General features: G+C 56.6%; 1 protein-coding gene across 1 annotated transcript in view; it reads right to left on the minus strand.

Moving 5' to 3' along the window:
• Positions 1–31: 31 nt before the first annotated feature.
• The window catches only part of STX8 (syntaxin 8), a 152485-nt gene continuing 128276 nt past the window's right edge, over positions 32–24240 (minus strand). Inside the window, exon 8 of the mRNA XM_054393932.1 lies at positions 32–99. Coding sequence (XP_054249907.1) covers positions 32–99 — 68 coding nt within the window. The remainder of the gene's footprint in view (positions 100–24240) is intronic.

The following is a 24240-nucleotide window of genomic DNA, read 5'->3' on the forward strand; positions in this document are numbered from 1 at the left end:
CACTCAGCTGATGAGTGCCCCAAAATCCCTGTTAGCTTGTGGGCCAGAGAGCCACCACGGCGATGGCGATCAGCAGCAGCACGATCACCACCAGCATCCCTGCAAGAGAGCACAGGACATGAACATTCCTGCCCACCCCTTTGAAAGCCTTCCTCCCACTCCTGCTGATCCCCTCATCATCCCCTGCACACCTTGTCTAGCCCTGCCAGACCCCTGGACAACGATGGCCCCAGCAGAGATGCAGACTCTACCCTCTGTTAGGAGACCACTTCTTCATCTTCCTCACCCTTCAAATCCCCAGCAGTGTGGGCAGCAGGGGCAGGGAGGGGATTCTGCCCCTCTGCTGTGCTCTCCTCACACCCCCCCTGCAGTGCTGGGGCAGCTCTGGAGCCCTCAGCACAGCACAGACAGGGACCTGCTGGAGCAGGGCCAGAGGAGGCCACAGCAATGCTGGCAGGGCTGGAAGCCCTCTGCTGGCAGCCAGGCTGAGAGAGTTGGGCTTGGGCAGCCTGCAGAAGAGAAGGCTCCAGGGAGACCTTCTGGTGGCCTTGCAGTGCTTCAAGGGCTGAGCAGAAAGCTGGGGACAGACTTTTGAGCAGGGCCTGATGTGACAGGACAAGGAGGGATGGTTTGAAACTGAAAGAGGGAGATTGAGAGTGGAGAGAAGGAAGAAATGTTTGACCCTGAGGGTGGTGAGAGCCTGTCTCAGGTCACCCAGAGAGGTGGGAGCTGCTCCATGGCTGGAAGCATTGCAGGTCAGGTTGTTTGGGGCTGTGAGCAACCTGCTCTGGTTGCAGATGTCCCTGCTGGCTGCAGGGGGTTGGACTGGATGAGCTTGGAAGCTCCCCTCCAACCCAAACCAGGCTGGGATTCCACAATTCAGGCTAACTTGTCCAGCAGTGCCTGCAGCCTCCCTTCCTACCCCCACATCTGCCTTGCACACCACAAGGGATGTGTTTAACTCACAGCAAGGCCAGTTAAGCTTTCCTGGAATCCCTCTGCACCATCCCAGAGGGGCAAAGGATTATTCAGGAGGAAATCCAAATTGCATCAGGAAATTGTTTGCAGCACAAAGCCCTCCTGCTTCCAGATGCAGCTATTTGCAGAGCAAATTCAGAGATGACCCTGGGGACATGAAGATCAAGGAGCACTGAAGGGACTCACAGTGCTGTGCCCAGCCATGCAGCACAGTTGGCAAAGCCCTCTGAGGTCACCCAGTCCCACCAGCAACCCAGCACCACCATGGCCACTAAACCATGGCCCCAAGTGCCATGGCCAAAGGTGTCTGGAACACCTCCAGGGATGGGGACTCCACCACCTCCCTGGGCAGCCTCTGCCAATCCCTGACCACTCTTGCAGGAAAGAAACTTTTCCTCATCTCCAACCTAACCCTCCCCTGGTGCAATTTCAGGCCATTTCCTCTGCTTCCATCACCTGAGACTAGGGAGAAGAGCCCAAACCCCAGCTCACTCCATCATGGTCTCTGTCCTGCCCCCAAGCCAAGGATGTTTCTGTGCAGCAGTCAATGGCTAATGAGAGCTTTTCCCCTGCTGCTCAGAAGGATGCTGGTAAAAGAAGATATGGAGTGGTTTGAAGACTGCTCCAGAAAACCAACAACCCAGAACTTCCCTCTTCTCCCTAAGGCCAGACTCCTGCTAAAGGAACTAATTCTCCTCAGTTGCTCCTAGGGAAGGAGGAACTCTTCCCTTTCATAGGCTCACAGAATGGGTTGGGTTGGAAGGAACCTTCAAGAGCATCCAATTCCAACCCCCTGCCATGGGCAGGGACACCTCCCACCAGCCCAGCTTGCTCAAGGCCTCATCCAGCCTGGCCTTCAACACCTCCAGGGAAGGGACATCCACAACCTCCTTGGGCAACCTGCTCCAGTATTTCACCACCTCCATTGTGAAGAACTTCCTCCTTATGCCCAACCTAAACCTCCCCTCTCCCAGCTCAAAGCCATTGTCCCTCATCCTGTCACTCCCAGCCCTTGTCCAAAGTCCCTCCCCAGCTCTCCTGGAGCCCCTTCAGGTACTGGAAGGTTGCTCTGAGGTCTCCCTGGAGACTCTTTTCTCCAGGCTGAACATCCCCAACTCCCTCAGCCTGCCCCCACAGGGGAGGTTCTCCAGCCCTCTGATCATCTCCAAGGACTCCTCCTCCATAAAGAAGAGGAAGAAATGTTGTATGGATAAGGGAAAGGATCTCTGTGGTCCACTCTTCACCTCCCCAAGCAGTCCCCACACCTGAGCTGGAGCACTGCCCCTCCAGGCACTGCCATCCCTCACCCTGGGCATCCCCAGGGGTTAAACCACCTCTTAAGCAGGAGCTTTGGGGCTGTTAGCTCCAGGCTGTCCCCTCTGAGCTGTGGGAACATGTCAAGGCTCTGAGAGAGGAAAACACATCCCTGTGCTTTCTCTGCTCAGCTGATGACTGCTGCTCAACCCTTTCCAAGAGGTATAAGCCCAGCTCATGGCAATTAAAAAAAGGATGTATGAAAATAACCTCCTCTTTCCAAGCTGGAAAAGGATGTCAGGCCTGGCCTGCTGCAAACACTGTCATGTTTTCTGTGCACAAATTGCTTCTCTGCCAGGCAGCCAGGAGACTTTTTTTTTCCTTTTCATTTTTTTTTTTCCCAGGGAAATAAAGAGTTGCCACCAACAGTAGTTTTCTCTTTTATGCTCAGCTGAATCCAGTGATCTGCAGTGAGCCTGAGCAGAGGGTGACTGTGCTGGCTCAGGGAGCTCTTGGACACTGAGCCTTCTCCTCACAGAAAGAGCTGAGGGCAGGGACAGCAGCAGATCCCTGCACTCCCCTTGGCATGGCTGAGGCAGGACTGGGATGAGGGAGAAGGGCTTGAGCTGATCACAGAATCCCAGCATGGCAGGGTTGGAAGGGACCTCTGGAGATCACCCAGTCCAAGCCCCTGCTCAAGCAGGGCACCCACAGCAGCTTGCCCAGGATCACAATGTCCAGCTGGGCTTGGAAGCTCTCCACACAAGGAGACTCCACAACCTCTCTGGGCAGCCTGCTCCAGGCCTCCAGCACCCTCACAACAAAGAACTTTCTCCTCCTCTTCAGGTGGAACCTCCTGGGTTCCAGTCTGTGCCCACTGCCCCTTGTGCCTGTCCCTGGGCACCACTGAGCAGAGTCTGGCCCCAGCCTCTTGCCCCCCACAGCTCCTTCAGCTCTTGCTGAGCATTGCTCAGCTCCCCTCTGGGGCTGCTCTTCTGCAGGCTCTCAGCCCCAGGGCTCTCAGCCTTTGCTCCTCACAGAGCTGCTCCAGGCCCCTCAGCAGCTTTGCAGCCTCCCCTGGACTCTCCCCAGCAGTTCCCTGTCTCTCCTGAACTGGGGAGCCCAGAGCTGGCTCCAGCACTCCAGCTGTGGCCTCACCACTGGCTCATGCTTGCTGCACCACACAATTCCAGAATGCTGGGGGTTGGAAGGGACCCCTGGAGATCATTGAGTCCAACCCCCCTGCCAAGGTAGGATGCTTTGGGGCAGGATGGTTTGGGGGTGATTTTGTTTGAGGTTCAGCCCACCCCTGGCTGAAACTGCTTATTGATCACATTAACCATGGAGCAAATGAGCCAACCCCCCTCTGCCTGTCCTGCTGCTCTCTCTGCAGCCCCAGCGAGGGCTTGGCATTGGCTCTGATGCCAAAAGCCCCCAGGCCCATGCTGCACAATGCTGCCTGCTCAGCTAACACCTGCTGTGCCTGCAGCCAGCCAGGGGCTGTGCCAGGGCTCCAGGGGAGCCAGGATTGTCCCAGCAGTGCTCACAAAGCTCTTGCACAGGTGAAGTCCTTCTGGAAGCTTTCCAGAGGATGCTTCCACTGCTGGGTTCCTTCCGAGCCTACCCTAGCTCCAGATGCTCACCTTGGGTGAGTGTCCATCAAGCATAGCAGCACAGGATTGTTTTGGTTGCAAAAGATCTCTAAGTTCAACCATCCACCCAATACCACCAAGGCCACTAAACTATGTCCCCAAGAGCCATATCTATACCTTTTTTTGAACACCTCCAGGGATGGGGACTCCACCAACTCCCTGGGCAGCTTGAACCAATCCCTGACCACTCCTGCAGGATTCTTTTTTCCTCACCTCCAGCCTAAACCTGCCCTGGCACAATTTCAGGCTATTTCCTCTTGTCCTATCATTTGTTCCTTGGGAGAAGAGCCCAACCCCCACCTGGCTCCAGCCTCCTTTCAGGGAGCTGTAGAGAGCAATGAGGTCTCCCCTCAGCTTCCTTTTCTCCAGACTAAGCACCCCCAGGTCCCTCAGCTGCTCCTCCCCAGCCCTGTTCTCCAGACCCTTCCCCAGCTTTGTTGCCCTTCTCCAGACACCCTCCAGCCTCTCAATGACCTTCTTGGAGTGAGGGACCCAAACCTGAACCCCATATCTGAGGTGTGGTCTCACCAGTGCCCAATGCAGGGGGACAGCCACTTCCCTGCTCCTGCTGGCCACACCATTGCTGATCCAGGCCAGGATGCTGGTGGCCCTCTTGGCCACCTGGACATGTGACTAAGCTGGATCTTGGGCCATACACAGGCAATTTGCTCTGACTCACTGAAACAGGTGAGAGGAGGAATGTGGGACAGGGTAGGAAGGGATGTCAGTTAAGGTTAGCTCTGAAGCTCTCTATAAAGGAAGGTGATGGACCTGCTGAAGTGAGTCCAGAAGAGAGCCATGAGAATGATCAGGGGTCTGGAGCAACTCTCCTCTGAGGCCAGGCTGAGGGAGCTGGGGGTGTTTAGGCTGGAGAAGAGAAGGCTCCAGGGAGACCTAAGAGCAGCCTGGCAGTACCTGAAGGGGGCTGCAAGAAGGCTGCAGAGAGACTGTGTGCAAAGGCCTGCAGGGACAGGACCAGGAGCAATGGCTTCAAACTAGAGAAGAGCAGATTGAGATTGGATGTGAGGAACAAGCTCTGCACCATGAGGGTGGTGGAACACTGGAACAGGTTGCCCAGGGAGGTGGTTGAGGCTCCATCCCTGGAGATATTCAAGATGAGGCTGGAGAACTCTGGGCAACCTGATCCAGTTGGGGATGTCCCTGCTGAGTGCAGAGGGGTTGGTCTGGATGAGCCTTGGAGGTCCCTTCCAGCCTGGGTGATTCTATGATTCTGTGATCTCAGAAGAGGATAGGGAGGGAGTGACCTCAGGAGAGGTGAGAGGGGGAAGTTGTTCAGTTCCCAACCTCAGCCAAGCACTCAACATCACCCAGCAGCACCAACCATGACACTAACCCCCTGCTAACACAATCCAGACCTGCTGTGTTTCCACTCTCAGCCTTTTGCCATCTAATACACATTTTGGAGTCTTCAGCAGAGCCAGAAGCAAATCATTTGGCTGAAGTGGGAAGAAGGAAGCTCTGATAAAGCTGCCACCCTCAGACTCTGTTATGGTTTTAGCACTGGAGGGAGAACTTTTAGAGGGTGCAAATCCTTGGCATGGGTCCAGCCTAAGGGTTTATAGACTTCAGCAATTAAGAGACAAGCAGGAGCAGTGGCTTGGAAAAGCCTCTCTAGGTGAGAATTAGGAATGAGACAAGTGGGCTTAATGGGCCCTGATCCTGCTTTGACAACTCCAAAGGAAAACTTGCACATAAACCCTGAATTATGACCCAGCAGGAAGGGAGGGAGCTGGGGGACTTGTGAAGAGCTGCAATGGGTAACAGCAGAAGGAGCAGGGGACCTGAGAGGATGTTCAGGGCAAGGAGAAGGGGAGAGCAAAGCAACACAAACTTCATTTTATCCCCAGAAAGAGGCTGGTATTGAAAACCTGGAGACACTTGAATCATAGAATTGTTTGGGTTGGAGCAGCTCTCTAAGCTCATCCAGTCCAGCCAGCAACCCAACCCCACCATGGCCACTGAACCATGGCCCCAAGTGCCATGGCCACAGGTTTCTGGAACACCTCCAGGGATGGGGACTCCACCACCTCACTGGGCAGCCTCTGCCAATCCCTCACCACTCTTGCAGTAATAATATCTCCAACCCAACCCTCCCCTGGCACAATTTCAGGCCATTTCCCCTCTTTCTATCACCTGAGAGTAGGGAGAAGAGCCCAACCCCCAGCTCACTGCAACCTGCTTGCAGGGAGCTGTAGAGAGCCATGAGGTCTCCCTTCCTTCAGCCTCCTGCTCTCCAGGCTGAACACCCCCAGCTCCCTCAGCTGCTCCTCCCCAGCCCTGCTCTCCAGACCCTTCACCAACTTCATTGCCTGGACCCACTCCAGCTCCTCACTGTCCTTTTCTGTTGCCCAGAGCAAGCACCTACACCCCCTGTGAGAGGCAGAGCAGCAGAGGTGGCTCAGACTGTTGGAGTCACAGCCCCCAGTGACCTGCTGGTGTTCAAGGCTGGTCTGATCCTGTGATGTGCACAGGAAGCACAGGATGACAGCAGCTGGCAACAGCACACAAATATCCAAGTTCCTCTCTCCTGATGCAGAACAGATGTTCCACACACTTCCCCCTGCCCTGTGCTACGGAAGAGCAGATTAGAAGGATCTGGGGTGTTTAAAGCTGGGTGTTTCTCAAAGCCCAACATGATCTCCTAGCAAAAAACACAGATAGGACCTGGCTGAAGGTGCACCCCAGGTCCCCTACCTGCTTTGCCCTGGTTTTGCTCACCAGGAGCCAGCAGTGAGCACTTGCAGCCCAGAGAGCCAAGCAGGGCCTGGGCTGCAGCAAGAGAAGTGTGGCCAGCAGGGCCAGGGAGGGGATTCTCCCCCTCTGCTCCACTCTGCTGAGACCACACCTGGAGCTCTGGGTCCTGTTCTGGAGCCTCTGTTCCAGGAAGGATCTGGAGGTGCTGGAAGGTGTCCAGAGAAGGGCCAGGAGGATGAGCAGAGGGCTGGAGCTGCTCTGCTATGAGGAGAGACTGAGAGAGTTGGGGTTGTGCAGTCTGGAGAAGAGAAGGCTCCCAGGAGACCTTCTTGTGGCCTTCCAGGATCTGAAGGGGGCTCCAAGAAAGCTGGGGAGGGACTTTTGAGGGTGTCAGGGAGTGATAGGACTAGGGGGATGGAGCAAAACCAGAAATGGGAGATTCAGATTGGATGTTAGGAAGAAATTCTTCCCCATGAGGGTGGGGAGAGACTGGCACAGGTTGCCCAGGGAGGTGGTGGAAGCCTCATCCCTGGAGGTTTTTGCAGCCAGGCTGGATGTGGCTGTGAGCAACCTGCTGTAGTGTGAGGTGTCCCTGCCCATGGCAGGGGGGTTGGAACTGGCTGAGCCTTGAGGTCCCTTCCAACCCTGACAATTCTATGATTCTGTGATTCTGAGCCCCATGAAATAGGAATGTTCCCCTCAACAAGAACTCCTCCAAGAGAACTTCAGGAATAAAAGGAAACAGGAGACAGAGAAGAGAAAATAAAACAGGGACAGGGATCCAAATCTGAACTGAGTTCCTCAGGGCAAGGTGGACAGGGCAAGGAGATGACTCTGTGCAATTACAGAGCAGTTAATTAAGGCAGGCTGGAGAAGGTGCAACACTCCTGAAGCTCCATCTGCTACAGAGCCTGAGCCAGTGCTCTGCTCCAGCTGGGAGGAGCAGTGCAGAGACACAAGGGGCAGGTTCCCAGCTCACAGCACGTTGCAGGGCACAGCATGGTGTGGGGCTCCCCAGGAGCACTGGCACTGCTGCTCCACTGGATTTCAGTCCTGCTGCTGAGACCAGCCCTGCCTCTGCTCCTCACCCCAGTCCTGACCCCCTGCTTCCTCCAGGTCTAGCAAAGCCCTTCCCAACCCCCAGTTAAGATACAATTTTCAGGTCATCCCAACCTTTGCTGGATTCCCACCTCAGAGGCCCCAGACATGGCTTGGAGCTGCACCATGCTGAGTGCTGTGCAGACCCAGGGCACATCCCACATCCCATCCCTGCCTGCAGAGCATCCTGCTCCTCCTGAGCATCCCACTCCTCCCAGGCACTCCTCTCCCAGGCATCTTTCTCTTCCCAGGAACTCCTCTCCTTCAGACATCCCTCTCCTTCTGGGCATCCTGCTCCTCCTGGGCATCCCTCCTGAGCTTCCCTCTTCTCCCAGCCATTCCTCTCCAGCATCCTTCTCCTCCTGGACATCCCACTCCCCTCAGGTATCCCTTTCCTCTCAGCTGTCCCTCTCCTCCTGGACATCTCTCTCTTCCTAGGCATCCTGTTTCTCTTGGGTATTCCTCTCCTCTTGGGCATCCCTCTCTTTCAGGGCATCTCACTCTTCCTGGGCATCCTTCTCCTTCTGGGCACCCTGCTCCTTTTGGGCAACCCTCACCTCACTCCAGCCTCCCTTCAGGGAGCTGTAGAGAGCCAGAAGGTCTCCCCTCAGCCTCCTTTCCTCCAGGCTGAACACCCCCAGCTCCCTCAGCTGCTCCTCCCCAGCCCTGTTCTCCAGACCCTTCCCAGCTTCGTTGCCCTTCTCTGGATCCCCTCCAGCTCCTCAATGTCCTCCTTGGAGTGAAGGGCCCCAAACTGAAACCAGTACCCAAGGAGTGGCCTCACCAGTGCTGAGTTCAGGGGACAATGCCTTCCAGCTCCCACTGGCCACACCAGGTTTCCAGTTCCTTCTGCTGGCTGCTGGGAGGGAGGCAGCTGAGGCTCAACCACCCCCACCTTGCTGTAGAGCACTGCCAGCTCCTACAGCCCGTGGTGGCTGGAGCTGGGCAGATTCCTGCTGACAGCCCCACCACAGACACAGCACCCACGAAGCAGCTGGATGCTGGTGCCAGCTTGGTGACAGGGCAGCATTTACTCTGCCACATCCACTTATTGTGCTGAACAGAACTCCAGGGAATCTGAGCATGTTCAGAATCTGGCAGGGCTTCAGCTGCCTTTGAAGAGGCAGCCAGGACCTGGGTCACAAACACATCATGTTTTGACAAGTCCCTCTCCAGTCAGTGCCTAAGATTTCTGGCCTGCTCCTATCAGACCACTGGTGGACCATTAAAATCACACCACAGCCACTGAGCTTTCATGTTCTGTCAGGGCACACAGCTTCCTGCAAGCTACCTGGAACCCCCAACAGAGGACACAGTTCCACCTTTCTCTTCAGCATCTCCTGCTCCAGTAACAAGATCCTGGCTTCCTTCTAACACATGCAGCCTGGCCAGGTGTGTTCCAGGGACTGAGGGGACCCCTGTGCAATGGCACAAGGGATGCCAGCAGTGCTCTAGCTCCTCTCTTTTAGCAGCCCCAGAGGGGAGCTGAGCAATGCTCAGCAAGAGCTGAAGGAGCTGTGGGGGGCAAGAGGCTGGGGCCAGACTCTGCTCAGTGGTGCCCAGGGACAGCACAAGGGGCAAGGGGCACAGACTGGAACCCAGGAGGTTCCATCTGAAGAGGAGGAGAAAGTTCTTTGTTGTGAGGGTGCTGGAGGCCTGGAGCAGGCTGCCCAGAGAGGTTGTGGAGTCTCCTTGTGTGGAGAGCTTCCAAGCCCAGCTGGACATTGTGCTCCTGGGCAAGCTGCTGTGGGTGCCCTGCTTGAGCAGGGGCTTGGACTGTGTGATCTCCAGAGGTTTTTTCCAACACTTACCATGCTGGGATTAAGGGATTCTGTGACTTCAGAAGCCAGAAGGGCACATCCAAGCCTGTTACAACATCTACCTTGCAGCTGACAAATCCAACCAACCCTATAAATGAGCTGTGCCCATTTGTGATCTTCCTGGCATTTGCTGTCCATAGAGCTGGGACGTGGGGAATGCAGCCCTGCATCAAGACCTGAGCATCCCAACAACTCTTTGGTGACTGCCTGTAGGAGCAGGAGCCTTGACTGGGGTTTTCCCTACCTTTCCTGCTAATTTGGGGCTAGTGTCACTCCTAATGGTTTTTATAGATGATACAGTCATAATAAAAAACCTCCCCAGGTCCAGCAATGGTCACTGACAGCCCAGAGCCAGCTGTGTGCTGAGCTGCATCAGAAGCAGTGAGAGCAGCAGGCCAGGGAGGGGATCCTGCCCCTCTGCTCTGCTGAGACTCTACCTGCAGCACTGCCTCCAGTTCTGGTGGCCTCAATGCAAGAAGGACCTGGAGCTGGTGCAGAGGGTCCAGAGGAGGCCACAGAGATGATCAGAGAGCAGGAGAACCTCTGCTATGGGGACAGGCTGAGAGAGTTGGGGTTGTTCAGCCTGGAGAAGAGAAGGCTCCAGGGAGACCTTAGAGCAGCCTTCCAGAACCTGAAGGGGGCTGCAGGAGAGCTGGGGAGGGACTTTGGACAAGAGCTGGGAGTGCCAGGATGAGGGAGAATGGCTTTGAGCTGGGAGAGAGGAGACTGAGACTGGAGATGAGAACGAAATTCTTTCCAGTGAGGGTGGTGAGACACTGGCACAGGTTGCCCAGGGAGGCTGTGGAGGTGTCCAAGGCCAGGCTGGATGAGGCCTTGAGCAGCCTGGGCTGGTGGGAGGTGTCCCTGCCCATGGCAGGGGAATTGGAACTGGATGGTCTTTAAGGTCCCTTCCAACCCAACCCATTCTGTGAGTCTATGCCAAGAAAATTCACCTTCCTACCCAACTGTCTGTCCAGAAGGTTATGAATCAGGCTCCTTTTACAGGTGCCACAGAGCTGCTACCTTATAAACACATCCCAGCTGCTTTAGAGGGGAGGCGAGCGGCAGGGGGAAGGTGGGAGCCCAACAAGAGGCTGCAGAGCTCCTTGCTTTTCTTTTTCCCCCCCTTTTTTTTTTTTTGAGGAGTTCATTTAATGCCACACTTTCAAACCTACAAACTCACTCTGCTTTCCCAGTGAGTTAATTTCCAGCCTGTGTTGCCAGATATATGGCAGAAACCCTGCCCAGATCTGTCCGGAGCCTGAGTTTTAGCAGAGAACCAACTGGGCTCGGCTGGCTCTGACTCCAGCACACATACCTAAAGCACTACTTTAACATGGCAAGCACCCCAAGAAATCCATCTTGCTGTCCTTTAATGGTCCCTGAAACCAGCCAAACACTTTCTCCTCCCCCTCCCTTTCCCCCCCTCAAAAGCCATAAACCTCTCTCTTCCCTCCTCACCTTTTCCCCGGTGCGAGCGAGCGGGGCGACTTCAATTTGTGTTGCATTAAGAACCACTTGAGCATAAATCCCAGGCTATTAAGCTGGCTTGTATGTAAATACCCTCCCTGCTTCCTCCACCTGCATCATTGAAACCCTCTCCCCAGGGGCTGGTTCTTTATTAGTTGTGTGACAGCCAAGCCCTTGCCTGGGCGGCGGGGCGGCCCGCAGGAACCTGTCCCCTTAGTGCTTTTGACCTGGGCTTTGCAACTGGGCTGGCTCCAGAAATCCAACACTGCTGCTTGGACCTCTCGCCTCCCCTGACATGGAAATGGTTGGCAAGGCTCTGTGAGAGGTTTATGACAGGCTCTGAAGGCCCAAGGGTTTCGCTGGGGCTGGAGGAAGAGGGAATTATAAGGGACACCTCTCCAAGAGGCTGAGCTCCTTGCAAACAACAGCGACTGTGTTATGAATTCCTGCCTGGGGAGAAAGCAAAACCCAGGTCATGGCACTGCAGCATGAGGGAAAAAATACCCCTCCTGGTTTGGGGAGTTGTTGCATGCCTGGAGCTGCTCCTCACATTTGGGTTAAGCTGGAGGAATCATGGAATCATAGAATCAACCAGGTTGGAAGAGACCTCCAAGATCCTGCAGTCCAACCCATCCCCCAGCCCTATCCAATCAACCAGACCATGGCACTAAGTGCCTCATCCAGGCTTCTCCTGAACATCTCCAGGGATGGTGACTCCACCACCTCCCTGGGCAGCACATCCCAATGGCAAATCTCTCCCTGTGAAGAACTTCCTCCAACATCCAGCCTAGACCTCCCCTGGCACATCTTGAGACTGTGTCCTCTTGTTCTGGTGCTGGGTGCCTGGGAGCAGAGCCCAACCCCCACCTGGCTACAACCTCCCTTCAGGTAGTTGTAGACAGCAATGAGGTCACCCCTGAGCCTCCTCTTCTCCAGGCTGAACACCCCCAGCTCCCTCAGCCTCTCCTCACAGGGCTGTGCTCCAGACCCCTCACAGCTTCGTTGTCCTTCTCTGGACACATTCCAGCACCTCAACATCTCTCTTGAACTGAGGAACCCAGAACTGGACACAGGACTCAAGGTAAATGATTGAGCTGAGCCAAAGGGAGAATCATAGAATAGGTTGGGTGGGAAGAGACTCCCAAAGGTCATCCAGTCCAACCCCCCTTGCACTCAGCAGGGACATTCTCCACTAGATCAGGTTGCTCAGAGCCCTGTCGAGCCTCACCTTGAGTATCTCCAGGGAAGGGACCTCAAGCACCTCCATGGACAACCTGTTGCAGTGTTCCAGCAGCCTGATGGTGCAGAACTTGTTCCTAACATCCAATCTAAATCTGCTCTAATGTCAAACCACTGCTTCTCATCCTGTCACTGCAGGCCTTTGGAAACAGTCCCTACCCAGCTTCCCTGGAGGGAGCTGTGGTTGTTTAGTCTGGAGAAGAGAAGGCTGAAGGAAGACCTCTCTGCTCTCTACAATCCCCTGAAAGCAGGCCAGAGGCAGGTTGGGGTTGGTCTCTTCTCCCTACTCTCAGGTGCTAGAAGGAGAAGAAATGGCCTGAAATTGTGCCAGGGGAGGTTTAGTTTGGTGTATTGTTGCTGAAAGAGTGGTAAGGGATTGGCACAGGCTGCTCAGGGAGGTGGTGGAGTCCCCATCCCTGGAGGTGTTCATAAAAAGTGTGGCCATGGCACCTGGGGCCATGGTCTAGTGGCCATGGTGGTGTTGGGTTGAAGTTTGGACTCAAGGATCTTAAAAGTCTCTTCCAACCCAAACAGTTCCATGATTCTGTGATTCTCTCTGCATGTTTCTAAGTCCATACAATTCCTTCACCTCCTGCACTGACCTGAGGAGCAGGCTAGAAGAAGGGCAGCTGAAAGCCAGGAAGGTTTCCTAAGGAGGCTCAGAAATGTGAATGGTTTTACCTTCTGAGCCACCTGCAGTGAGGCTCAGAGATTGGCAAGGAACCTGCCTGGATGTGAAGAGAAGCCAAGAGCACAGCAAGAACCAAACTGTCACAAGTTTTAACTTTCAGAGAAGCCTGCAGGAAAGGGAACACTTTGAGCTAAATTTGTATCTACTTTAAATAGCAGAAGGTAGTTCATAGAGGACAGCCTGGGAGAAATGGTTCAATGTACCTCAGAGAGACACTTGCTGAGCTGAGGAGCAGTGCAGAGCCATGCCTGAATAACCTCCTCCTGCAAAATCAGTGAGAATAAAATAATTTACTGGACTCCATCAGGCTGTGCTGCCATTCAGTGAGACCTGGCCAGGCTGGAGGGTTGGGCAGAGGGAACCTCATGGAGTTCAATGAAGGCAACAAGGGTCCTGCACCTGGGGAGGAACAACCTCCTGCAGCAGGACAGGTGAGGGGAGACCTGCTGGGGAGGAGCTCTGCAGAGAAGGAGCTGGGAGTGATGTGGGACAACAAATTCCCCATGAGCCAGCAAGGTGCCCTCATGGCCACAAGGTCAATGGTGTCCTGGGGAGCATGAAGAAGAGTGTGGCCAGCAGGTTGAGGGAAGTTCTCCTGCCATCTACTCTGCCCTAGAGAGGTCACGTCTGGACTCGTGACTCCAGTTCTGGGCTCCCCAGTTCAAGAGAGACAGGGAACTGCTGGAGAGACTCCAGTGGAGGCTGCAAAGCTGCTGAGGGGCCTGGAGCAGCTCTGTGAGGAGCAAAGGCTGAGAGCCCTGGGGCTGAGAGCCTGCAGAAGAGCAGCCCCAGAGGGGAGCTGAGCAATGCTCAGCAAGAGCTGAAGGAGCTGTGGGGGGCAAGAGGCTGGGGCCAGACTCTGCTCAGTGGTGCCCAGGGACAGCACAAGGGGCAATGGGCACAGACTGGAACCCAGGAGGTTCCATGTGAGCAGGAGGAGAAAGTTCTTTGTTGTGAGGGTGCTGGAGGCCTGGAGCAGGCTGCCCAGAGAGGTTGTGGAGTCTCCTTGTGTGGAGAGATTCCAACTCTTGGCCCTTGTGGCCAAGAAGGTCAATGGTGTCCTGGGGAGCATGAAGAAGAGTGTGGCCAGCAGGTTGAGGAGGGCTCTTTCCTCCCTCTCTACTCTGCCCTAGTGAGGCCACAGCTGGAGTACTGGAGCCAGCTCTGAGCTCCCCAGTTCAAGAGAGACAGGGAACTGCTGGAGTGAGAGTCACCTTTCAATCTTCTCTCACCACCTCTCACTTCACCTCAAACCTTGCAAGCTCTACCCACCTCATGGCCTTTCTGCTGGCTGTGCAGGTACAGATGACCTGAGCTGTGCAGGACATCACCCAGCTGCCAGCAAGCCAGGAACTGGAAACACTCTCCTGGTTTTTCCTTTTGTTGCTGTGCAGTGACTTCACAGACTTTCCTTCCTCATCCCACTCTGCTATTATCAAGCTGTTTCCAACCCCAAAGGTCAGCAGCAGACATGGTTAGTGGAGTTTTTTGGGTTTTTTGCTTATTTTTCTTCCTCCTTTTTTGTTGTTTTTTTTTTTTCTTTCTTTCTTTCTCATTAAATAAGCAGGCCTGCTGTCCAATTTTCCCTTCTCCGAGCTCTCTAGCATCCTTTCCCTTGCAAAAACCAGGCCAAGAAACCAGATCAGCCCAGCAACGTTGCTGCTTACAACTTGGAAAGGGACTTGTGAAAGTTTCAAAGACCTCAGTGCACACCAAAGCTTTCCCAGAAGGAAGGAAACCAAAGAAGCCCAAACATCGTGACAAAGGTTCTACAGATCCCTGTCTTGCAGGTGAGGTTCACTCCAACCATAGATGTTCACCTGGACCCTTTTGTTCTGGCATCAGCTCAGCAAAAATCAGCAGAAAACGAGGAGAAAGCCCAGGGAGGTCCCTGGAGGAGTTCAAGAAATGTGTGGCCATGGCACCTGGGGCCATGGTTTAGTGGCCATGGTGGTGTTGGGTTGCTGGCTGGACTGGATGATCTCAGAGGGCTTTTCCAAGCCAAACAATTCTCTGATTCTGTGATCTCTAGGACTATCAGAAGTTCTCCTCCCCACACTGCTGTGGGCAATGAGCACCAAGGAACATGGCCTGGACCACAGCTCCATGAACTGTGGTGGAGAGAACAGCTTGGAACTAAAGGGTTTGGAGAGAGCCAGGCAACACTTTCCTTGCAAGAAGACAATGAGCTAAGACAACCCAGTGGTTACCAACCATCAGCAGCACAAGTCCCAGGTCACTAAAGAGACTTCTCATTGCACTGGCTGCAAGGAGAGACCCCAACCTGGGGCCAAGTGAGCCAGAGCCAGGCTGCTGGCTGCCTGCTGCAGTGCCCTGATCTGGCTGATGTTGCTCCTCACACACACAGCTCCATGCACCCAGCCCCTGCTCCAGTGAGGGATGCAGAAGCTACAGCCCAGCTGGCCCAGCTCAGAATGGCTCTGCTGGCAGAAAGGCTCTGCCAGGCAGCAGCAGTGTCCCCCAGAGCTGTACCTGCAGCCAGCAGGGAAAAGGCAGAAGACATGACAGATGATCTCAGCAGGGGCCTGTTGTTCCTCCACCACTTTCTCCAGCAAGAACAAATGGGGAAAATTAGTAATAAAATGAAAGGAGAAGGCTCTGCTGGCCTGGCACAGAAGGGGACATCTGCCCATGTCCATCTGCCATCAGTCTGACACCCCAGGCTTTGTTTTTGCTAGGGTCAGCTTTCTACCATTATAGCTCCTGAACTGCCTCCCCAGGACACCAGAGCCAGGACAAGGGAAAAGATGGGAACGTGGGGAGAGGGAGCAGGTAACCACCAGCCCTGCTTAGATGCATCAGCAAATTGTCCCAGCAGGCTCTTAAATCATCTGGGACTCTGTTGTCTCTTCCTTTGTTTGTCCCTTGAACAAATGCTGGGATTGCTTGCTCCCTGGTTCCATGGATCTTTAACAGCACCAGGAAGCTTCTAAAATGTTTAAAGCATCAGCAACTAAAGAGCAAAAAAAAACCCTGAAACCAAACTACTCACAGCTCAGCCAAAGGGGCAGAACAAGCTGCAGCTACCAAACCTGAACCCACAAGAGGAACTTCACTCACAAGATGTTGACCTCTAATACTGTGCCCAGCTCTGGTGTCCCCAGCATCAGAAGGACAGAGAAAAGTTGGAGTGAGTCCAGAGGAGGCCACAAAGATGATCCAAGGGCTGAGGCATCTCCCCTGTGAGGACAGGCTGAGGGAGCTGGGGTTGTTCACCCTGGAGAAGAGAAGATTCCAATAGCTGAAGGGATCCTCCAGGAAGGCTGGAGAGGGATTTTTTCCTAAGGGTGTCTAGAGACAGGACAAGGGGGGATGGTTTGAAGCTGAGGGAGAGCAGGGCTAGACTGGAGCTGAGGAAGAAGTTCTTCAGTATGAGGGTGGTGAGACTCTTTACAGTCTAGAGGAGTTTGGTGGAGAGGGAGCACCTGAACTTGCAGCAACTTTTCCTCTAATCCTAGGACTGGGGGAAGGACTTTTGACAAGGGCTTGTAGTGACAGGATGAGGGGCAATGGATTTGTGCTGGAAGAGGGGAGATTGAGACTGGAGATGAGGAAGAAATTCTTTCCAGTGAGGGTGGTGAGAGACTGGCACAGGTTGCCCAGGGAGGCTGTGGATGCCCCCTCCCTGGGGGTGTTCAAGGCCAGGTTGGATGAAGTAACCAAGTCTAGTTGAGAGGTGTCCATGCCCATGGCAGGGAGGTTGGAGTGGATGATCTCTGAGGTCCCTTCCCACCTGAGCCATTCTATGATTCCATGACCAAGGAGAAAAAGTCATAGCAGGGAAAAAAAAGAAAAAAGAAATAAAATCCTATAGCTCCCCCAGCAAGTCATTTAAGGTCAGATTAAGTGTTCTTGAAGCCTGGTCCATGTGTCTTCTATTTCAGAAACGTGCCCTTGCTCACAGAGGAATGGTAAGAACTTAGGAAAATGGGATGCTGGCTCCTAAGTCCCTGGGATCCTTGACCGTGTGGTCAGGAGGGTCCCCATTTACATACAAATTGCAAAGCTTCTTAAATGGCTTCCTCAGAGCAGGGAACTGGGGGTGGAAAGGAGAGAATGGTTAATGATTAGTTCCTTATGGCTCTGACATTCTTGAAGCATATTTCTTGCAGTCCCTGGAACACTCCTTGCATTCTTGATTGCAAAATGGCAATAAGTGATTTCCTTTTAAGAGCCTGGGCTTTTATTGGAATACTAAAAATACCCCTTGCAGCCCCACTCCACTCCACTCTCTCTCTTTCCTGGACAGGCACCACCGCCCCTGATGTATTCTAGTTTGAAGACAGCAATAAACATTTCAGCATGGGCTGTTCAATCCACTTCATAACAGAGCTTGCATTTCCAGTGGAGCCCCAACCAGCACCATAAATCAATCCTTACACAGACTGAAGCCTGAGAAACTCCAGCTCCAAAGCAGCAGGGATTTAGTATTATTTATTTTCTTTTTTTTTTTTCTTCTTTCGTTCTTTCTGTTGCAAAATTAAAAATGGGCACCAAAAAAGAAGTGCAGAAGGAATTGACAGGCAACTTCAGACATGACCCTGAGAAACTGGGCTGTGGTATAGAAGGGCCATGAGGATGAGCAGAGGGTTGGAGCTCAGCTCCTATGGAGACAGACTGAGAGAGTTGGGGTTGTTCAGTCTGGAGAAGAGAAGGCTCCCAGGAGACCTTCTTGTGGCCTTCCAGGATCTGAAGGGGGCTACAGGAAAGCTGGGGAGGGACTTTTTAGGGTATCAGGGAGTGATAGGACTGGGGGGAATGGAGCAAAACTAGAAGTGTGGAGATTCAGCTTGGATGTTAGGAAGAAATTCTTCCCCATGAGGGTGGTGAGACACTGGAAGAGGTTGCCCAGGGAGGTGGTGGAAGCCTCATCCCTGGAGGTTTTTGCAGCCAGGCTGGATGTGGCTCTGATCTAGTGTGAGGTGCCCCTGCCCATGGGAGAGGCTTGAGACTGGCTGATCCTTGAGGTCCCTTCCAACCCTAACAATTCTGTGATTCTCTGTGTTAGAGCCATGCTGGGCAGGGTTACTCCATTCACTCCACTTCATTTAACCCTACCTGGAAGGGTTCACCCTGGTGGGGTGAAGCTCACAAAAGCACTGTCCCCACATCCACTGGATCTGACCCAGCAGGGTTTGCCAATCCAGGGGACTCTGGCTGCTGCTGATTTTAAAAGCCCCAGATGAAGAGGAATTACACAGCACGTCTGAAGTGGTTACACACATCCAGTGCTCCTTTTCTTTTCCCAGCCCATACAGACTTGAAGGCTGAACTCTTCTCCCCGCTGCCCATTGCGTCTCTCTGCTCCAGACCCTGGAGAACAGCTCCAAGAGACAATGTCAGGTACAGGACGAGGAGGCTACCACATAAGCTATGATTTTATCCTTCATGCTCTTGGCTGACTCAGGAGCTTCTCCAGTAAAAGTGGTTGTGCAATCAGCAGCTAAGTGCAGGATGCAATCAGCCTTCCTCAGCCCTTAACATCAAAGGCTTCATGGAGCCAAGAGCCAGAAGGGAATCCAGAATCCAGAGCCCGCAGTGCAGAACCCACAGCCTGCAGTGCAGAATCCAGAGCCTGCAATGCAGAACCCAGAGCCCGCACTGCAGACCCCAGAGCCCACACTGCAGAATCCAGAGCCTGCACTGCAGAACCCAGAGCCTGCACTGCAGAACCCAGAGCCTGCACTGCAGAACCCAGAGCCCGCACTGCAGAACCCAGAGCCCACACTGCAGAATCCAGAGCCTGCACTGCAGAACCCAGAGCCTGCACTGCAGAACCCAGAGCTCGTGGTGCAGAACCCAGAGCCTGCACTGCAGAACCCAGAGCCCGCACTGCAGAACCCAGAGCCCACACTGCAGAACCCAGAGCTCGTGGTGCAGAACCCAGAGCCCACACTGCAGAACCCAGAGCCCGCACTGCAGAACCCAGAGCCTGCACTGCAGAACCCAGAGCTCGTGGTGCAGAACCCAGAGCCCACACTGCAGAACCCAGAGTCCGCACTGCAGAACCCAGAGCTTGCGGGGCAGAACCCAGAGCCCGCGGTGCAGAACCCAGAGCCCACACTGCAGAACCCAGAGCTCGTGGTGCAGAACCCAGAGCCCACACTGCAGAACCCAGAGCCCGCACTGCAGAACCCAGAGCCTGCAGTGCAGAACCCAGAGCTCGTGGTGCAGAACCCAGAGCCCACACTGCAGAACCCAGAGCCTGCACTGCAGAACCCAGAGCCTGCACTGCAGAACCCAGAGCTCGTGGTGCAGAACCCAGAGCCCACACTGCAGAACCGAGAGCCCGCACTGCAGAACCCAGAGCTTGCGGGGCAGAACCCAGAGCTCGCGGTGCAGAACCCAGAGCCCGCGGCGCAGAACCCAGAGCCTGCACTGCAGAACCCAGAGCCCGCGGCGCAGAACCCAGAGCCTGCACTGCAGAACCCAGAGCCTGCACTGCAGAACCCAGAGCTCGCGGGGCAGAATCCAGAGCTCGCGGTGCAGAACCCAGAGCCTGCACTGCAGAACCCAGAGCCTGCACTGCAGAACCCAGAGCCCGTGGTGCAGAACCCAGAGCCCGCACTGCAGAACCCAGAGCCCACACTGCAGAACCCAGAGCCCGCGGCACAGAACCCAGAGCCCACACTGCAGAATCCAGAGCTCGCACTGCAGAACCCAGAGCTCGCACTGCAGAACCCAGAGCCTGCACTGCAGAACCCAGAGCCCGCGGGGCAGAACCGAGAGGCTGCAGCGCAGAACCCAGAGCCTGCAGTGCAGAACCGAGAGCTCGCGGTGCAGAACCCAGAGCCCACACTACAGAATCCAGAGCCTGCACTGCAGAACCCAGAGCCTGAACTGCAGAACCCAGAGCCCGCACTGCAGAACCCAGAGCCCACACTGCAGAACCCAGAGCATGTGGGGCAGAACCCAGAGCCTAGGGGGCAGAACCCAGAGCCTGCGGCACAGAACCCAGAGCCTGTGGCGCAGAACCCAGAGCTTGCGGTGCAGAACCCAGAGCCTGCACTGCAGAACCCAGAGCCTGCGGGGCAGAACCCAGAGCCTGCGGCGCAGAACCCAGAGCCCGCGGGGCAGAACCCAGAGCCTGCACTGCAGAACCCAGAGCCTGCGGGGCAGAACCCAGAGCTCGCGGGGCAGAACCCAGAGCCTGCAGTGCAGAACCCAGAGCTCGCGGGGCAGAACCCAGAGCCCGCACTGCAGAACCCAGAGCCTGCGGGGCAGAACCCAGAGCTTGCGGTGCAGAATCCAGAGCTTGCGGTGCAGAACCCAGAGCCCGCACTGCAGAACCCAGAGCCCGCACTGCAGAACCCAGAGCCCACACTGCAGAACCCAGAGCCTGCAGTGCAGAACCCAGAGCCCACACTGCAGAACCCAGAGCCTGCGGGGCAGAACCCAGAGCCTGCACTGCAGAACCCAGAGCCCGCGGTGCAGAACCCAGAGCCTGCAGTGCAGAACCCAGAGCCCGCACTGCAGAACCCAGAGCCCACACTGCAGAACCCAGAGCTCGTGGTGCAGAACCCAGAGCCCACACTGCAGAACCCAGAGCCCGCACTGCAGAACCCAGAGCCTGCACTGCAGAACCCAGAGCCTGCAGTGCAGAACCCAGAGCCCACACTGCAGAACCCAGAGCCTGCGGTGCAGAACCCAGAGCCCGCACTGCAGAACCCAGAGCTCGCGGGGCAGAACCCAGAGCCTGCACTGCAGAACCCAGAGCCCGCACTGCAGAACCCAGAGCCCGCGGCGCCAAACCCAGAGCCTGCACTGCAGAACCCAGAGCCCGCACTGCAGAACCCAGAGCCCGCAGTGCAGAACCCAGAGCTCGCGGTGCAGAATCCAGAGCTCGCGGCGCAGAACCCAGAGCCTGCACTGCAGAACCCAGAGCCTGCGGGGCAGAACCCAGAGCCTGCAGTGCAGAACCCAGAGCTCGCGGGGCAGAACCCAGAGCCCGCACTGCAGAACCCAGAGCCCGCGGCGCCGAACCCAGAGCCTGCAGTGCAGAACCCAGAGCTCGCGGGGCAGAACCCAGAGCTTGCGGTGCAGAACCCAGAGCTCGCGGCGCAGAACCCAGAGCCCGCAGTGCAGAACCCAGAGCCTGCACTGCAGAACCCAGAGCCCGCAGTGCAGAACCCAGAGCTCGCGGTGCAGAATCCAGAGCCTGCACTGCAGAACCCAGAGCCCGCACTGCAGAACCCAGAGCCTGCGGCGCCGAACCCAGAGCCTGCACTGCAGAATCCAGAGCCCGCACTGCAGAACCCAGAGCCCGCGGCGCCGAACCCAGAGCCTGCACTGCAGAACCCAGAGTTCGCGGTGCAGAATCCAGAGCCTGCACTGCAGAACCCAGAGTTCGCGGGGCAGAACCCAGAGCTCGCACTGCAGAACCCAGAGCCTGCACTGCAGAACCCAGAGCTCGCGGGGCAGAACCCAGAGCTCGCACTGCAGAACCCAGAGCCCGCACTGCAGAACCCAGAGCCCGCAGTGCAGAACCCAGAGCTCGCCGTGCAGAATCCAGAGCTTGCGGCGCAGAACCCAGAGCCTGCACTGCAGAACCCAGAGCCTGCGGGGCAGAACCCAGAGCCTGCAGTGCAGAACCCAGAGCTCGCGGGGCAGAACCCAGAGCCCGCACTGCAGAACCCAGAGCCCGCGGCGCCGAACCCAGAGCCTGCAGTGCAGAACCCAGAGCTCGCGGGGCAGAACCCAGAGCCTGCACTGCAGAACCCAGAGTTCGCGGGGCAGAACCCAGAGCCCACACTGCAGAACCCAGAGCCTGCACTGCAGAACCCAGAGCCTGCACTGCAGAACCCAGAGCTCGTGGTGCAGAACCCAGAGCCCACACTGCAGAACCGAGAGCCCGCACTGCAGAACCCAGAGCTTGCGGGGCAGAACCCAGAGCTCGCGGTGCAGAACCCAGAGCCCGCGGCGCAGAACCCAGAGCCTGCACTGCAGAACCCAGAGCCCGCGGCGCAGAACCCAGAGCCTGCACTGCAGAACCCAGAGCCTGCACTGCAGAACCCAGAGCTCGCGGGGCAGAATCCAGAGCTCGCGGTGCAGAACCCAGAGCCTGCACTGCAGAACCCAGAGCCTGCACTGCAGAACCCAGAGCCCGTGGGCAGAACCCAGAGCCCGCACTGCAGAACCCAGAGCCCACACTGCAGAACCCAGAGCCCGCGGCACAGAACCCAGAGCCCACACTGCAGAATCCAGAGCTCGCACTGCAGAACCCAGAGCTCGCACTGCAGAACCCAGAGCCTGCACTGCAGAACCCAGAGCCCGCGGGGCAGAACCGAGAGGCTGCAGCGCAGAACCCAGAGCCTGCAGTGCAGAACCGAGAGCTCGCGGTGCAGAACCCAGAGCCCACACTACAGAATCCAGAGCCTGCACTGCAGAACCCAGAGCCTGAACTGCAGAACCCAGAGCCCGCACTGCAGAACCCAGAGCCCACACTGCAGAACCCAGAGCATGTGGGGCAGAACCCAGAGCCTAGGGGGCAGAACCCAGAGCCTGCGGCACAGAACCCAGAGCCTGTGGCGCAGAACCCAGAGCTTGCGGTGCAGAACCCAGAGCCTGCACTGCAGAACCCAGAGCCTGCGGGGCAGAACCCAGAGCCTGCGGTGCAGAACCCAGAGCCCGCGGGGCAGAACCCAGAGCCTGCACTGCAGAACCCAGAGCCTGCGGGGCAGAACCCAGAGCTCGCGGGGCAGAACCCAGAGCCTGCAGTGCAGAACCCAGAGCTCGCGGGGCAGAACCCAGAGCCCGCACTGCAGAACCCAGAGCCTGCGGGGCAGAACCCAGAGCTTGCGGTGCAGAATCCAGAGCTTGCGGTGCAGAACCCAGAGCCCGCACTGCAGAACCCAGAGCCCACACTGCAGAACCCAGAGCTCGTGGTGCAGAACCCAGAGCCCACACTGCAGAACCCAGAGCCCGCACTGCAGAACCCAGAGCCCGCAGTGCAGAACCCAGAGCCTGCAGTGCAGAACCCAGAGCCCACACTGCAGAACCCAGAGCCTGCGGGGCAGAACCCAGAGCCTGCACTGCAGAACCCAGAGCCCGCGGTGCAGAACCCAGAGCCTGCAGTGCAGAACCCAGAGCCCACACTGCAGAACCCAGAGCTCGTGGTGCAGAACCCAGAGCCCACACTGCAGAACCCAGAGCCCGCACTGCAGAACCCAGAGCCCGCAGTGCAGAACCCAGAGCCTGCAGTGCAGAACCCAGAGCCCACACTGCAGAACCCAGAGCCTGCGGGGCAGAACCCAGAGCCTGCACTGCAGAACCCAGAGCCCGCGGTGCAGAACCCAGAGCCCGCACTGCAGAACCCAGAGCTCGCGGGGCAGAACCCAGAGCCCGCACTGCAGAACCCAGAGCCCGCGGCGCCAAACCCAGAGCCTGCACTGCAGAACTCAGAGCCCGCACTGCAGAACCCAGAGCCCGCAGTGCAGAACCCAGAGCTCGCGGTGCAGAATCCAGAGCTCGCGGCGCAGGACCCAGAGCCTGCACTGCAGAACCCAGAGCCTGCGGGGCAGAACCCAGAACCCAGAGCCTGCGGGGCAGGACCCAGAGCCTGCACTGCAGAACCCAGAGCTCGCGGGGCAGAACCCAGAGCCCGCACTGCAGAACCCAGAGCCCGCGGCGCCGAACCCAGAGCCTGCAGTGCAGAACCCAGAGCTCGCGGGGCAGAACCCAGAGCCTGCACTGCAGAACCCAGAGTTCGCGGGGCAGAACCCAGAGCTCGCGGTGCAGAACCCAGAGCTCGCGGCGCAGAACCCAGAGCCCGCAGTGCAGAACCCAGAGCCTGCACTGCAGAACCCAGAGCCCGCAGTGCAGAACCCAGAGCTCGCGGTGCAGAATCCAGAGCCTGCACTGCAGAACCCAGAGCCCGCACTGCAGAACCCAGAGCCTGCGGCGCCGAACCCAGAGCCTGCACTGCAGAATCCAGAGCCCGCACTGCAGAACCCAGAGCCCGCGGCGCCGAACCCAGAGCCTGCACTGCAGAACCCAGAGTTCGCGGTGCAGAATCCAGAGCCTGCACTGCAGAACCCAGAGTTCGCGGGGCAGAACCCAGAGCTCGCACTGCAGAACCCAGAGCCTGCACTGCAGAACCCAGAGCTCGCGGGGCAGAACCCAGAGCTCGCACTGCAGAACCCAGAGCCCGCACTGCAGAACCCAGAGCCCGCAGTGCAGAACCCAGAGCTCGCGGTGCAGAATCCAGAGCTTGCGGCGCAGAACCCAGAGCCTGCACTGCAGAACCCAGAGCCTGCGGGGCAGAACCCAGAGCCTGCAGTGCAGAACCCAGAGCTCGCGGGGC

Source organism: Indicator indicator, chromosome 29 (assembly GCF_027791375.1).
Source record: "Indicator indicator isolate 239-I01 chromosome 29, UM_Iind_1.1, whole genome shotgun sequence".
Lineage (NCBI taxonomy): Eukaryota > Metazoa > Chordata > Aves > Piciformes > Indicatoridae > Indicator > Indicator indicator.